Raw genomic sequence first — 16,646 nt, 5'->3', positions numbered from 1 at the left:
TATGGGCATAGAAACAAATACTGATTTGGGAGGGGTGGGTGGGGGACTACAGGCTGGCTAGACAGAAATACACTCTCTGAAGAGGCTTGGGTGCTGCAGGAAGAGGATAGAGAAAGAGTTTGGGACGGCCATCCTCCGAAACACTGGCCTGTGTGTATGCTCCCCCCTGCAGCTGTTCAGTGCAAGGCAGCCACCTGCTGCAAGGGGTTGGCCGGGAAGGGCAGACAGAGGCGGGGTTTGTGTGCATGCGGGTGAGCGAGGGCCAAAATAACGGTGTGAGCTGAGCTGCGTAGTCCAAACAGCTCTGAAGATCTTTTTATCTTGCTCTCATCTTCTTCGGGTGCCCTCTTTCTGCCTCCCCCCCCAACCCGATTTCTTGTTCTCATGAATTTCCCTCCGCTCTCTTTCTTTCTTGCTCTCGTTTGCACCAGGACACAGGGCAGATCCTTGGGTGGCCGGTAAGTTCCTTGCTAGATCGGGGCAGGTCTCTCTCTCTCTCTCTCTCTCTCTCTCTCTCTCTCTCTCTCTCTCTCTGCATGACAATGAATGTGGAAGTGTGAGGAAACACGTCTCCTGAAACCACCACACCCAGTATCCTGGTCTGTGGGAGTGTGGCGCTGCCTTATTCCCAGATTCCCAGCCCTTGCTGTTTGCAAGTCCCGCGGATTGTCGCAGAACCTGACATCGCCTCCAGTCGCATGATACTGGTGCCTAGCATTCCATGCAGCACAGCGGACAGAGTCTGAGGCTTTGTCTGGGCAGGAATGGATTCAAATCCCCACTTGGCCTTGAAGCACAGATAGTGATCTTGATTTGGCTGCTTATCTGTTGGCCTCATCCACCTCAACAGGGTTTTTGAGAGCTTGAGATGGGAATGCTCCCTGTTATGTACTGAGCTGAATCCTAGAACAATAGGATTCAGAATCAGCGGGAGCTACCCAATCCAACTCCAGGTGGAAGTGAATCCGCAACCTGATTGGCCTGCTGGAGCAGCCAATCAGGCGGCTGGCAGAAGTGAATCTGCTACCTGATTGGCCTGTAGGAGCAGCCAATCAGGCTGCAGGCAAAAGTCAATCCACAATATAATTGGCCCACAGGTGTAGCCCTGAAGTAGCCAATCACGCAAGGCCCATTGTGTAAATAATGTATATAAGCAGATGGTTTTGGGAAAAGAGCCATTCGTCTTCTCTTCTCCTCCTTGATGACTATGAGCTGAATAAAGAGCATGAAATTCACTCTTGACTCCGAGTATATTTCACTCCCATTGGGTGTGGGATACAAGCTCCATACCTTGGACCCCTTACGTTGGCCCTGTAGACAGTGAACCACAACTACCCCGTCTGCAAAAGGAAGGTAATATTAGCCGTTTGTGACTTTCTGATGGCTGGGAAAGGAAAGGAACCAGCTCTTTCCCAGTTTGCCACAGCTTCCTTGCTATGCTACATGTAGACAAGTCTTATAGGCAGACAAACAAACAAACAAGCAAACAAACAAACCACTATTTGCTAGCCTGCCCCAAGCTAAAAAACTTCAGATTTCCCAATTCTTCCGCATTTAGGAGTGGAGTTTTGGTTCCTCTTTCCTTTATCCTTGTTTTATTCTTGATGCTTGCTAGATCAATGACTGAAGAGGTACCAGAGGGTGAACCTGTGGCCCTGCATGTGTTGTTGCTGGACTACAACTCTCATCTTCCTTGGCAATTGGCCATGCTGGCCATGGCTGATGGAAGTTGGGAGTTCCACAGCCCCTGGAGGTTCCTCATTCCTTTGGTACAGCTTATGGGGCATCCACATGGGTCAGTCTCTTATTCTATTTGGTTTTGTCTTGATCAGTTTCAGCTCTCTACTACTCCTTACTATAGCCCTAGCACGGATTAAACTGTTTTTAAAAAATAACTCTTTAAACATAGGTTGCGTTTGCCAATCGGCACATAATAAATAAGCCTCAGACTATTCTGGCCACTCTGATTTCAAGGATGGCAGGTGGAAATGGAGTCCAGCACAAGCCTATATGTGCATTTGCTTGGAAGTAATTCCCACTGTGCCCAATGAAACGTTACCCCTAGTTCAGCCTTTGCCAACCTTGAATGCCTTCCCAGTGTTTTGGACTACAACTCCCATCAGCCCCAGCCAGCACACCAGGTTGGCAAAGTATGCCCTTGTTACTGTTGAGGATTACATCCCTAAATGAGAAGGTGATGTACTTTAACACCTTTCTTTTATTCACATGTTCATAATTATTAAAGCTAGGGCTGTCAATGAAATAAATAAATTTGTAAAAACATTTTGGGCAACTTAAAACAGCCTCCTGATCCACGGGGCTTCATTGTTATTTGATCATAATTAATCTTTTTTAAAAAAATGCAGGTGATTTTAATGCAGCTCCTTTTAACTACCAGCTCGCTTTTAGAAGAGTTCTTTCACTCAAGAGAAAATGCTTCTTCTATGACGATGCTTTGATATAGTCATGCACCGTTGAAAAACAAATGCCCCCCCCAAACCCCCCGATTGTTTTATTCATGAGCAAATTTTGCAGATTTAACTAACATATTTATCGGATAACGCTTTTATAATCGTTCAGTTAATATTCCTCCAATGACATGACAGCCCTAATTAAAACATAAGAAAATTCATCTGCATGGGAATATTCCTTGGGTGATGCATGTTTTCCTGTGATCAGGGTGTCCTGGTTTCAAATCCTTGCTTAAGTCATGAACTGTCAGTGCGGCTTTCGGCAAATTGTATTATTTCAGCCTCGGTTCCTTATGCCTTTGCTCACAAGGCTGTCATGGGAGTAAATAGGATAATTGTTGTAAGGCACTCTGTGCCAAGCACATGGCTTTCCCCAAAGAATCCCGGGAGCTATAGTTTGTAAATGGCGCTGGAATGGTAGCTCTTTGGGGGGTAAACTGTGGTTCCCGGGATGCTGTAAATGCATGGCTTGGATGTTCCATAGCTTCACTGGTTCCGGTGCTCATAGGTGAGTGCTGTTGCTTATGTCACTAAAACAGCATGGCCTATTCACAAGATGGAGATATCAGGTTTGGGGGAAACCCACAGATTGTAGAAATATAAAGCAATCTTCAAGCAGGGAGAACACCTAAATGCTGCTGGTGAGGTTTCCAAAAACTTCCCAAGGAGAACTGAGCATGCTGCAAGGATACATGGTACATTAATGACCTGATTAGCAGTAATATTGTGGGTTTTTAAAAAAGCAAAATGCCAATTGTAGGGGGATGCACAGATAATGGGGGGGGAGGAGAGGTTTAAGCCTTCTCTCCTAGATGCAGTCGTGTTTTTGAAAAATGACTGCTTCCCTCTGTGCAACAATCTGCATAAGGAAAGACATTTTCCCATAAGGCTACTTGCTAATTTGAGGAGGGCATTTATTTTTATTTTTTAATAGCAAGACTGCAACTGAGAAGGCTTTAAATGTGCCTTGTGCGCTGTGGTGTTGATGGCTATGCATCCCTGTACATGCCTGGGTTTTGTTTTTAAGTGCATGTCATAATTGCTAATCATGGTTATAGAACATGTGGCAAGGCAGATTCTTGGGGGCATAACCCAGATGACTGAATGGGAGGAGTAACAGCGTGGAACAGGAGTAATCCACACTACAGGCCTCATTTTTTTGATTCGTTATAAAATAATTCTCTTGGCATGTTCCGGAGGCCATTGGCAAATATCCGTGTTCCCATCCTACATTTCAAAGGCTTTTGGCAGGACCGGCTCACACACAGACATAGATGGGGGAACAGTAACAGGGGAGAGGGTCCCTTTCCCCATGGCTTGTGGGCAGTATGGATGGGGAGCCAGTGTGGTTTAGTGGCTGGAGTGTCGGATTAAGACCTGGGTTCTAGTTCCCACTCAGCCACAAAGCTTGGGCCAGTCAGTCTCTCAGCCTAACCTACCTCACAGGGTTCTTGCGAAGATAAATTGGAGGGGGGGGGGCATAACTACGCATGCCGCGTGGGAAATAAGTGTAGTAATAAGCATGAATAATCACATACCGTACCCAACTTCCTTTCACTCTTTCTTTTTTGGAGGGGAAGACCTGTACAAATTGGGTGTGACCTTATATTATTTGATACAGCGTGGCTTTGGGAAGGAGGGTATCTGGTCCGCTATACAAACTGGGTCCTTACTGAGGGTGGTTTGCCCACAAATCTGACTCCAGTTTGCTCTTCACTCCCCTTCTGAGTGTCTCTTAGAATCTCTGGCGTTTCCTCAGGTGACCTGACTCTGGGATTAGGATCCTGTTTCTTCTCATGAGCTGGGAGCTTTCCTGTTTACATTTCCTCTGCTCTAGTAATAGCTTCTGCTGGACAGGAAATGAAAAAACAAAACAAAACCAAGAAACCCAACTTTGAAACTTGTTAAGCTGCAGAGAGGGTTTCTGTGTCTTTAAAAGTTCAATAGAACAGAGAATATGGATTTTCCTGTTATAGGGTGCTGTGAGACGGACACTCTTCATGGATGGAAAGCTCTCCCCCCCTTTTTTTGTAACATCCACCAGGTGTCTTTGGCATCAAAACACCAGCCTGTATTTTTTTGCTCATTTAATCTGGGTTATATCCTTTCTGATGAGTAACCACAGTGCTTTTTTTCTGGGGGTACGTAGGGGTGCGCATACACCTAAACATTTTGTGAATCTTTATACTTTTGTCCATTTACTATACAGTATTTATTTTTCCCGATTTGAACTATAAAATGATTTTCTTGAGTCAAAATGAGAGAACCCCTAAACATTTTTTAAAGAAAAAAAGCGCTGAGTAACCACCACTACAATGCATTGCTAGCAACCTGCTTGCAATATCTCAACGACCCATTTGCAAATGAAGGCCCCCATCTCCCCAGTCTGGAAGCATCCATAGTCCTGCAGTGATGAGAGAAACTGAATGATTTTTTTATATTTTTATTTTTTGTATCCAAACAAGATACAGTTGCTGCAGCCATCTTGATGATGATGCTAAGCAGGCCTGGGTCTGCTTAGAACTCCTCTGTAGGCTATCTTGAGGTCCATGCAGGACAGGTGGGAAATAAATGCACTCAATGATTGTTGTTATTTAGTCGTTTAGTCGTGTCCGACTCATTGTGACCCCATGGACCAGAGCACGCCAGGCACTCCTGTCTTCCACTGCCTCCCGCAGTTTGGTCAGACTCATGTTGGTAGCTTTGAGAACACTGTCCGACCATCTCGTCCTCTGTCGTCCCCTTCTCCTTGTGTCATCAATCTTTCCCAACATCAGGGTCTTTCCCAGGGAGTCTTCTCTTCTCATGAGGTGGCCAAAGTATTGGAGCGTAAGCTTCAGGACCTGTCCTTCCTGATAAATACATTCAATTCTCCACAACTCTTAAAGACACAGGTCCTCTTAGGGGTTCCATGTGAGCTGGATGTTGTTTGGAGGGTGAAAGCAAGATAGAGGGTTAGAATGACCAAGGTGGGGAATGCTGCGGATTAAGGCGAACACGCCATAGAAATCATCTTGAGTTTTGTTCCTGGGCAACTTGGGAACGGTAGTGTTTAAATTGGGGCCTCGGCTCACAATTGCCTCCCTGCTTCCTTCCAGCACAGGCACCACATCCCCACTTACGACCCCCAGCAACTCCCCGTCCCTGAGGAAGCGCTTGTTGCAGTTGCCGCCACGACCTCCTCCAGAGTTGACCCCGGAAGCCATGGTGGAGAAAGGCTCAGAGAATGCGACAGAGCGGACCCCTCAAGCAGTGCACCCGCCCAGCACCCCACTGAACTACCCGCTCAGTGGGCGCAGCTTCATCCGTAATAACAAGGTAGAATGGGTGGGGGCATGTGTGGCGGGAGATGAGAGAAGATGAACCTGTTTGGGAAACTCTGCTCAGCTTCTGAGACTCTTCTTAGGGTGCCAGCACTGAAGGAGGTTTGCTTGGTGGAACAAGGGAGAAGGCCTTTTCAACTTGGGCACCCAGATTATGGAACAACCACCCATGGGAGGGTGCCTCCTTTCAGGCACTTAAGGTTTTCTGTTTCCACTGGCATTGTTTGGTTGACCCGTTAGGTTTACAGTACTTTTAAAATTATTAGGCTGGATTCAACTACCTTTTTCCACTACCATAAACCAGTACAAGGACTTCTGTTAGCACAAGGTGGCTTCCCCCTGCTCCTCTTCCTACACCAGAAATTAAAACACTAAAGTTAATTACATCCTATATCTGTGTAATGAATACTTATGCAATTAAAATTAATGGGCATGCATAAAATTGAATATTGGCCCTTTCCTGATTGAAGCCCACCCCTCATTGGCCCCGTTTTGTCCCTCCCCTTTGTGTTTTTGTCTGGCCTGGATGTGTCCTTGAACATGCTTGGATGGAGGATAGAGAGGGGTGGGCAACTATGTGCAGGAATTGCCCTACTGCATAAAGGCAAACTTTACATTAGTTAATCTGCCCACTTTTGCCTGTGTCCCCGCCCACCACTGGCATGTGGCCCTTGAAATGTTGGATGGAAGGGAATATGATGCTTGGGCTGAAAAAAAAAGTTCATCATCCCGGGTTAAGATGTGGCTTACACTAAGTCTCCCTCTCTCTCTTTTCTTTCTTTCAGAAAATGCAGAGCTGGTACAGTGTAAGTTGTTATTTTTGTTCTTTCATTGGGGTGTACACAAGAATAGAATGCCTCCAGTTTTGGGCCATTAAGAAGCTATTAAAAGTGCACAGCAACATTGCCAACTTATGAAAAGGCAGGCCCTTCTGGTATCCATCCAAAAGGAAAGGGCACACATCTCAGTTCACGGCCTTCATTCCGCTTAAAGTTATTTGTGACTAAAGCTGCGCACACACTGTACTTTTAAGACAGCTGACTTCCTCCTAAGAATCCTGGGAACGGGAGTTTACCTCTTAGAGCGCTGCAATTCCCAGCACCCTTAACCCAACAACAGTTCCCAGGATCCTTTGAGGAAAATTGTGTGCTTTTGAATGTATCGTGTATACATTTGTAAGACTGCAACCCTAAACACGACATTTATTAAGAAGTAAGCCCCATAGTGGGACCAGCCTCAGGATTGCACTCTTGGAGCCATATTCCCAGAAGTGAATATTAACACAAAAAGTTGGTGAACATTTTTTTGCTGATTTCCCCAAAATCCCCCCGGATGCTAATTCTGTCATTGGGAAATCCGTCTGTATGGCAACCCTAATGAACTTTCTCCTTTGTGCTTGTTTACTGAGAGGTTTGCCCTATTAAGTTCAATGGAACTTACTCCCTAATATGTGTGATTAGGATTTCAGCCCAAAGCCTTTGGAGCAGTGTGGCCAGCATTTCGTGGGTTTGCCTTCATGGTTTTACGTCCTCCACACACACATACCCCAAAATATTTTTTATATATTTATAAACCACCAGCTCATAAGAAATCACCATCATCAAGGCGCTGTACAATAGGATAATTGAAACATCGTAAAACTATGCAATTACAAAATCGTAGAACACTCTACACATGGATCAGTATTGAGTCACATTAATCCTATGAAAAGTCCTTGGCGATACAAATACATTTCCAGTTGGTGATGAAATATCCGGAAGGCAAGTGCTTGGTTTCAATAGGAACAGTGTTCTCGGTCCCTGGTGTCATGGCGCCAAAAGCCTTGGTTCACAAAGAAACTCTACGAATACTAAGTCATATTAAGTAAATAATACTGTTAAGTAATATTTACTTAACGACTATTGTAGTTCCTTGTCTTATGAAACTTTTACGGCTACGCTAAATGTGAATGTGACACCGTTCCCACAAATAGCAATCGAAATATTGTTTTTTAAAAAAGTGTAAATAACAGGCATTGCATTGGTGGTGGTGGGGAGAGGAATCTAGATTTGGGACCCCAGTGGGCAGTGTTGCAGTGAGGTTATTAAATTAGGTCCTAGCTGCACCACATCATAAACCATCCCTGTTGGATGTCTGCCCTAATACCCTGCCCTTTGTGCCGTTGAGGTTCCTATCTAAATCAGCATCTTGCATCCCTTCATCCCTGGAGCTCAAGGCAGTGCATGCAGTCTTTCCTCCCCCTTCCATTTGTATCCTGTCAACAGCCCTGCAAGGTTGGTAGGCGGAGAGGTTGCTGTGACTGGCTCAAAATTCACCCCGTGACCCTTTATGGCTGAGTGGGGATTTGAACCTGAGGGAGGGAGAGGCTATCTTGGAACCTAAAAGGCAGTGTAGGAAATAAATCAGCGCTTTAAACTGGGAGTGTAATTATATTCCCAAACCATGTTTTAATCACGATAAGCACTTTTTCATAGGCTGCAGGCATGGGAATAATCTGAGTATGTAAACAAACAAACGCTCCTTGCAGTTGGAAAACTAGCACAGCAGAGAAGAGGACTGGCTTAGAACCTTTCTGTATCACTGATATGGTAGATTTCTAGTTGTGGCATATTCCTCCCCCACTCAAATGTAGGGACATTAATATGTGAGATGTGCAAATGTACCCCTGCCTGCTGCAGTGGTACAGCCCACTCCCCATTCTGCTCCATGAGCAGATCTGGCTAGTCTCATTGAATGAAATGCACAAGCATTTGAGGGGTGGCAAAGGGGAGGGGCAGTGCTTTTTCTGGGGATACACATACCCCTAAACATTTTGTGAATCTTAAGTTTGGCCTCATTGAGGGGCAGTATTTCAATATGAGTAGGAAAATGAGAGCACCCCTAAACATTTTTTGTTTTGGAAAAAAGCACTGGGGAGGGGCATGGCTGGTGGTGTGGAAGAAGGTTCAGCTAGATAAGACTGCGGGATGGGGCAATGTTATCTCTCATCCCTCCCTCCCCCAATCATATAGGTATGTTGCTTCTGGCCTTTTAAAATTTTAAATATTTCCCTTTCTGCCTCGGCAGCAAGCATAGAACAAAGAGCAACGGATGTGGAAGGCATGGCAGGAAATCACAGATTCCTAGAGCTGGAAGGGACCCTGCGGGTCATCTAGTCTAACCCCTGCAATGCAGGAATAAGCAGCTGCCCCATACGCGGATCGAACCCGTTTTGCCATTGCCGATGTCGAGTTTAGTGCCTAACCTTTTAATCGGCGTCTTATTTTTTCTTAACACTCTTCCTACTTCTTTGGGTAAACTGCCCTGGAAACGTTTCTAGGGGGCGAGATAAAAAAATCATTCGAGCAAAGAAGGAAGGCTCAGCTTCGGAATCTTGTTTTCAGTACCAAGCCGACGGGAATCTAATAATACATAGGGAATCTACGGAGAAAGAACAAGCCGGTGTCTCTGCGCACGTGCAGAGCGTGATTCCCTCGGTGCTGAGTTTTATCTCTCCGTGTGTTTTGCAATGGCTTCCGGACAGGAATTCTTCAGAAGTGAAGCGGTGCGCCAGGGTTGAGGCGGGCCGGCGGAGGTCGCCTCCCCTTCACCTCGGGCAGAGTCCCCCACGTGGGCAGGAGATGGTTAACTGCAGCCTGACACCCAGCCCCCTTTTGTTTCCTGTAAGTGACACCCAGGCACCCGCAGCCAATGGCTGTGCGGCGTAACAGGAGCTGCGGAGCTGTCCCTGGGGGAGGCGTCTCCGCTTCTTTGATGGGCTCCAGAAACTTTCCTCCGCCGCCCTCCTTTCACTCTCCCCAGCTCCTCTGCGCGCCCCCACTTTTACTTCCTCCCCGGCCCTTCTGCACATCCTTCCCCTTCGGGATCCGACCGCTGCGAAAAAGGAAGCACGTCCCGATCTCCTCCCGAGCACTTTTCATGACCTTCGGGGCGCCTGCGAGAACCCCACCCCCCTTGCCCCAGCCTGCTCCTTCCCTCCCTCCTCTCCGACCTTCCTGTTTTGTGCTTCTGCTGTTTTAACCCCATCCTTCCGCTGACACTTTGCCAGCCACGCTCCCCACCTTTCCACTGTCAGCCCCGTTCTTGACCCACCCACCCCCGCTTTCTGTGCTGATGATATCGCACCAATCCTGCACCTTGCCTTCTTCGCTGTGCTGGCGCGCTGCCCTTTCTCCACCCCGAGCTGCAACCTGTCCATTCTTGTGCCAGTGCGTTTGCTGAATTTTCTGAATCTAGCTCTGCTGCTCTCTTCCTTTGCGTACGCTCACACCCACCCACCCCCTGCAACCCACGCTGATGCTGCCTGGAAACCTCCTTTGCCTGCTGCCCTTGCTCCCTGGGTTAAGACACTCCCTCTGGACAGAGTAAGTGAGATGCCTCGCTCTTCCTACTTCTCTTGACTTTTGCTTAGCACCCCACCACCTTCCTTCCTCGGTTCTGCTTCTTTACCTCCAGGGTGTGTGTAGTTTGTGTACACTTGGCCAGCTTAAAACGCAGCCTGGTCTTGCCTTGCTCCTCTCTCCTCCTTCTGCATCAACCCCTAAACAGCTTAGCTTGGCTGTAGTGCATTGCATTTCCTTCCCTAAGCTTTTCTGTAAGCTCTGGGGCCCTTTGTCCATTTCTCTTGGCTATCTCCTGAGGTTATCAGTTGCCACCCCCACCCAGACCCCCAGATCCTCCACTCCAAGCAGCAGGTCTCTGCAGCCTCAGATAGCAAGGCTGTGTACACACTCCTGTTTACTCTGCATCTAGTGTACTCCCACCCTAGGTTTGGGAAGTGGTGTGTGCATGAGGTTAGCCCCAAGCCTTATCTATGCCCCCTTACGAAATACAGTCATACCTTGGTTTAAGTACGCCTCGGTTTGAGTACTTTCAGTTTAAGTACTCGGCGGACCATCTGGAACGGGTTAATCCACTTTCCATTACCTGGTACTTTCAATGGGAAAGTTCGCTTCAGGTTAAGTACGCTTCAGTTTAAGTACTCCGCGGACCGTCTGGAACGGATTAATCCACTTTCCATTACTTTCAGTGGGAAAGTTCGCTTCAGGTTAAGTACAGACTTCCGGAACCAATTGTGTACTTAAACCGAGGTACTACTGTACTGCATTTTGATGCATTCACCCCCTCCCCAAAACCAGCTTTGATCCAAATTGAGGGAAATAATGACCTCGGCTGTGTTTTAAGCTGCTATTTGCACAGCCCCAGTGTGGTTTAGTAGTTAAGAGTGCTGGACTTAAAATAGAGGAAAGAGCCAGGTTGAAATCCTCACTCAGCTATGAACCACAGGTGGGTGGCCTTGAGCCATCTAATCTCACAACCTAACCTACCTCACAGGGTTGTTAGAATAAAATGGGGAGGCCTGTGTATACAGTTCAGTTCGTAGCTCTTTGTAGGAAGAGTGGCATTCTTTTTTTATGGTGGTGGTGGTTATAATACCCTGCCCATCTAGCTGGGTTTCCCCAGCCACTCTGGGTGGCTTACAGCACATATTAAAAACAGTAAAACGTCAAAGATAAAAAAAACTTCCTGATACAGGGCTGCCTCCAGATGTCTTCTAAAAGTTGTGTAGTTCTTTATCTCCTTGACATCTGATGGGAGGGCGTTCCACAGGATGGGCACCACCACCGAGAAGGCCCTCTGCCTGGTTCCCTGTAACCTCACTTCTCGCAGGGAGGGAACTGCCAGAAGGCCCTCGGAGGTGGACCTCAGTGTCCGGGCTGAATGATGGGGGTGGAGATGCTCCTTTGTGTATACTGTACTGGGCCGAGGCCGTTGATACGAATATAAATGTCACCCCAGATATATATGAGCTTCCAGCTGCTCTCTTCTCCCATGCCATAGGATGGCCCTGCTAAACCAGTAGCTCCTGCCTCCAGCTCCCTGCACAGTGCTGGAAGTGGGCATAGATATTTGCCTTCTGAGCTGGGTGCCTCTTGGGCTGAGGGTCCCGTGGGAGGGACAGGAAGGGAATGCTTCCATCCTGAAGGGCCTGGTTGTCTTTGGCAGATGCTGAGCCCCACATACAAGCAGCGCAACGAGGATTTTCGCAGGATCTTCAAGGGACTGCCTGAAACGGAGCGGCTTCTTGTAGGTGAGAGACAGGAGGAGATGGGCCGTGCAAGGAGGCTATGCCAAACGGAGGGATCCAAAGTGGGTGGTGAATGAGGTGTATCGGCCAACCTATGTGTGATGGTTCATAGTGTGGAGCTGGGGTGGGGAGCCTGTGGTGGCCCTCCAGGTGTTGTTGGACTCCAACTCCCTTCAGTCCCCATGGGGCCAAGCGAGATGGGAGGTCAGCAGCTTCTTGAGGGCTTCCACAGGCTCTCTATCTCTGCTGCAGTAGATGATAGAGGAGATCAGAGTTGGTGACAGCCACAGCATGCATTTAAAGCACATGGCTTCCACCATGGAATCCGGGGAACTGTCGTCTACCCCTCATAGAGATACAGTCCCCAGTACCCTTAACAAACAGCAGTTCCCAGGATTCAGGATTATCCAGAGGAGGGGGGGGGCAACATGCTTTAAATGCATGATGAGAGCAAAGACTTATTTGAGAACTGGTTTGATGTTTCTCTGTGCAGAGTTATGATTTCTGGAGAATTTGAAAGCAGAATCCATTTGTCCCATTGTATGCAAGGGAGGGAGATGAATAGTTTTGTTGTTGTTGTTGTTGTTGTTGTTGTTGTTGTTGTTGTTGTTGTTGTTGTTTTTAAGTGCAAATTGAAATATCTTTCACCCTTGCAATATTATTACCTGACTGGCATTTTTAAAAATTGTACAAAGATTGTGCGCTTCACTTCTCTTGGCCCAGAACTAGGGTGCAAAGCCTAGCCTGACATAATGCGCATTCAAAGGCAGTTAGTCTTTGAAGGCTCTAGCCTTTGGCTGGGAGAGAGAGATCATTTTGTACCGTAGAACGTGTTCTTTTCTAATTTCATATTTGTCATGATTTTATATGCCTGTTGTCTTTGTCCATGGAGTTTTCTTGGCAGGGATACTGGAGTGGCTTGCCAGTTCCTTCTCCAGGTGGATCACGTTTAGTCAAAACTCTCCACTATGACCTGTCCATCTTGGGTGGCCCTGCATGGCATAGCTCATAGCTTCTCTGAGTTATTCAAGCCCCTTCGCCATGACAAGGCATTGATCCATGAAGGGGAAAGATTGAGGGCACTAGGAGAAGGGGACGACAGAGGACGAGATGGTTGGACAGTGTTCTCGAAGCTACGAACATGAGTTTGACCAAACTGCGGGAGGCAGTGCAAGACAGGAGTGCCTGGTGTGCTATGGTCCATGGGGTCATGAAAAGTCGGACATGACTAAATGACTAAACAACAACAACAATTTGTCATGATTAGGATGCAAGAGAGGTTTCCTAGCAGTTTCTCGTATTTTAGGCTCTCTTGTCTTTCCTGTCCTTCCTTTAAGTTCTCCTGGCTGAGGATTCCACTCCTGTCAAAATGTATAAAGGAATTATAGTTGGAATTTAGATTAGCCCCTACCCTTCCCATCCTAAGTATAGATCCAATTGGCCCTGTTCACAGGTTGGAAGAGAAATTCATTGGGACACCCCAGCCTTCGCAGCCTGATCTCTCCTACATATCTTTTTTCTGCACTAGCAGGCTTGCTGATTCCTATTTCTGGACACCTCATAAATTGCCTCTTTGTGCCAATCAGCACAAAAAAGCTTACAAATGAGCTGAGTGCCAGTTTAATGGTCTAGAGTAGACTTGCTCCCCAAGACACCGGAGAACTGTAGTTTGATGAAGATGCTGGGAGTAGTGTGTGTGTTTAAATGCAACCCTTAGTCTAATTTCATGTGGGTAAGAAGGCATGCCTGGCGTGCTCTGGTCCATGGGGTCATGAAGAGTCGGACACGACTAAATGACTAAACAACAACAACAAGAAAGGGGAAAAGGGGGGGGGAGAGGCATGGAAAATGGAATCACACACACACACACACACACACACACGGTGGGAGGGAGGGAGAGAGAAGGGGTGGCATAAGGAAAGGAAAAGTGGAGTGATGGAGAGAACGAGAAAGGGGTTGCAGAAGAAGAAAAGGGGTGTCCCACCCAATTTTTGCTTTAGTCCTAACCACTGCCAGCACATGGCCCCCAGCACATTACCCCTGAGGAAATGTGGCCCTTGGCAGAAAGAAAGTTCCCCACTCCTAGGTTAGAGAGTCCTTCACAAAACTATTGTTCTGCATCCACAGAACAATGGAACAAATGTTAAATCAGTTAAAGCCTCTGGTTTTGAAGTGTCCTGTTTAGTCACCTGCAACCATTCTGATGTCCTGTCTCTAGAATAAAAGGACTGACTGCTCCCATATCAACCTGCCGGCAAATGGAGGTCACCTGCCCATGTGCTCCTCTGGGTGCGCCAACGTCAGATGTGAGGCAGGGGAGTGACCACAGAGAGAGCGTTTCTGGCTGCTGAGCCTCACATGGGGAGCTCCCTTTGAAATGAGGCAATGCCTTCTTTGTTATTGTTTAGACACCAGCTTTTTTTCTTCGCCTAGACTTTTTAGAGACGTGGGCTGTTTTTAATCAAGCTTTGCATCTGCTTTGTTACTGTAGCTTTAGTCGCTGTGTTGCTGTGTCTTTATGTGATTGCAACCCACCCCAAAAGAGAACAGTAAGGCTGAGCAATATATTCATTTTGGAAAATGAAATAAAAACAGAGCAGCAAAAGATGAGTGGCAGCGTAAACTGCCAGGATACGCGGAATTATCACATCATCATCATCATCTTATTTGTATGCCGCCTTTCCATAGTTAAAACAATGCTCAAGGCGGCTTACAACATGACAAGATTTACATAATTACCAACATAACAAAAGTCAAGCAATAAATAAAACACATCAGAAAGTACACAACCAAATGGAAAACAAATTCCACATAAATCATAAAACCTAAAACTAAGAAAACAGCATTGATATCAATCACAATTTAAAATGACATAGATAAAAAAATAAAAACAATTTTAAAAAACAAAAACGAATTAGCTGGTATGACTAACAGAATAAGAAATTGAGATGATAAAAGGCTCAAGGAGGATTGGATGTTATACTTAGACTATATGAAAAACCATTATAGCAAGATAATTAACCTAGCAGGGTGAGAATAACTCAGTTATATCATGAGATAAAGAGAAGGGGAGAGAGAAAATTGAGAAGATCAAGAATACGTGGATATGTGGGGAATAGATAGGAAACCATGGAAAGAGGGCAAGGGAAGTGTATGAAAAGATGTACCCTTATTATTTCTTTATGTATTATGCTGAATTGTAACAGAAAAGCAAATAAAAAATAAAAACAGATCAGCCTTGGGTCGGTGCCCAGCAGCTGTGGCCTTCACCCCCCTCATCAACAGGATTGGTCTCCAAAAGCCTGCTGCTGTTCCCCCAATCCCCCCCCCCGACTCTGCCTTGCACCCAAACACTTGCTCTCAGCAGCTGACGTCTCCCCTCTCCTCAGATTACTCCTGTGCGTTGCAGCGTGACATCTTGCTTCAAGGGCGGCTTTACCTATCGGAGAACTGGATCTGCTTCTACAGCAACATCTTCCGATGGGAGACCACGGTGAGTGCCTTAGCAAGGTAGCCTGGGGAGAGAGGGGTCAGGTACGTAGGCAAGCCGCTTTGCCTCCCCCCCCCCCCCGCTGCCGCTGATCCCTGTTGTGTCGCTCGTCCACAACAGATCTCCATCCAGCTGAAGGAGGTGAAATGCATCAGGAAGGAGAAGACGGCCAAGCTGATCCCCAACGCGATTCAGATCTGCACAGAGACAGAGAAGGTGAGCCACATAAAAGGAGGCACCTGCTGGATCATGCCAAAGATCTTTTGAGTCTCCAACAGTGGCCAACGGGAAAGGACCAGTGGTGAAGTCTGGTGAACCAGCTGGGATTCTTGCAAATAATTCTAGGTTAGGTGGGCCTTGGTGTGACCGAGCTGGGCATTTCTAGTGATCTTCAGACGAAGGGCAGTGTAGACATTTAGCAGACAATAATAATTTCTAAAATTCTTAAGCCAATAATGCAGTTCTCTAGGATCACCGAATACAGATTTATTGGGTTGCAACTGTTTGTAGATCTTCAGTATTGCTTTGTAAATGTTATGACACGCTGTTATATTATTTGTTTAAATAGTCACAGGCCACGCTTTCACCAAAATACAGTGAGGCGGTATGCAGCATGCAAAACTTAAATAAGACCTCTATCTCCACCCACCCACCCTGCAGGTCAACTTTGACCGGTGGGTGGGGCCACCCACCTGTCAGTGGCTCGGCATCACCATGACATCAGATGGTGAACATTGTGGTAGCACCATCCACCTGTCAATGTTTGTCCATGGGGTGCAGGGAGAGAGAGAAGGATCTGGCCAGCCAATCCAATAATATCCTGCTATTTCTGAAGATGCCAGGGACCTTCTGTATCCAAAGGCTGCACTTTCGCACTGAGCTGTGTTCCCACCCGGTAAGGTGGAAAGTGCCTCACCCCTGTGCCAGCTGATATTCTGCTCCCTGTGTGATAGTTGTGGCTTGCTTTGCACAGCTCCGGTCACAGTGTCCTTCCCAACATTACTGAGTTTCTAATGGCCATTTTGAAGTTGTGCATGAGTGCACATGTGCATGAGGAAAACCTGGTGTCTGGAGCTGTGAAGGGGAGCTATTAGGAAGTGCCCTGCCCTTGGCTTCCTCTTCCTCTTCCTCCTCCTCCTCCTCCTCCTCCTCCTCCTCCTCCTCCTCCTCCAACCTGCCTCCCTAAGGGCTTGGACTTTTGTTCTCAGTGTGAATCTCATGGCACTGGATATAATCCTAATCACATCTGTGTGTTCCGCTTCCTGCTAACCTTT

At 46.9% G+C, this 16,646-nt stretch overlaps 1 protein-coding gene across 5 annotated transcripts in view; it reads left to right on the top strand.

The window, feature by feature from the left end:
• The window catches only part of GRAMD1A (GRAM domain containing 1A), a 48,956-nt gene that overhangs the window by 9,857 nt on the left and 22,453 nt on the right, over positions 1–16,646 (top strand). For 2 of the 5 annotated variants that reach the window (XM_035117731.3, XM_035117730.3), the window contains exons 2-6: positions 5,570–5,789; positions 6,580–6,600; positions 11,801–11,885; positions 15,272–15,375; positions 15,493–15,588. In XM_035117731.3, the coding sequence (XP_034973622.2) occupies positions 5,570–5,789; positions 6,580–6,600; positions 11,801–11,885; positions 15,272–15,375; positions 15,493–15,588 (526 nt within the window). Of the gene's footprint in view, positions 1–5,569; positions 5,790–6,579; positions 6,601–7,798; positions 9,457–9,480; positions 10,588–11,800; positions 11,886–15,271; positions 15,376–15,492; positions 15,589–16,646 lie in introns of those variants that run through there. The other 3 variants (XM_035117732.3, XM_035117734.3, XM_088672509.1) reach the window with 3 other exon arrangements.

This window comes from Zootoca vivipara, chromosome 6, assembly GCF_965207765.1.
Source record: "Zootoca vivipara chromosome 6, rZooViv2.hap1.1, whole genome shotgun sequence".
Classification (NCBI taxonomy): Eukaryota; Metazoa; Chordata; class Lepidosauria; order Squamata; family Lacertidae; genus Zootoca; species Zootoca vivipara.
The sequence above is the reverse complement of the archived record's forward strand: the minus strand, read 5'-3'. Positions and strand labels throughout refer to the sequence as shown.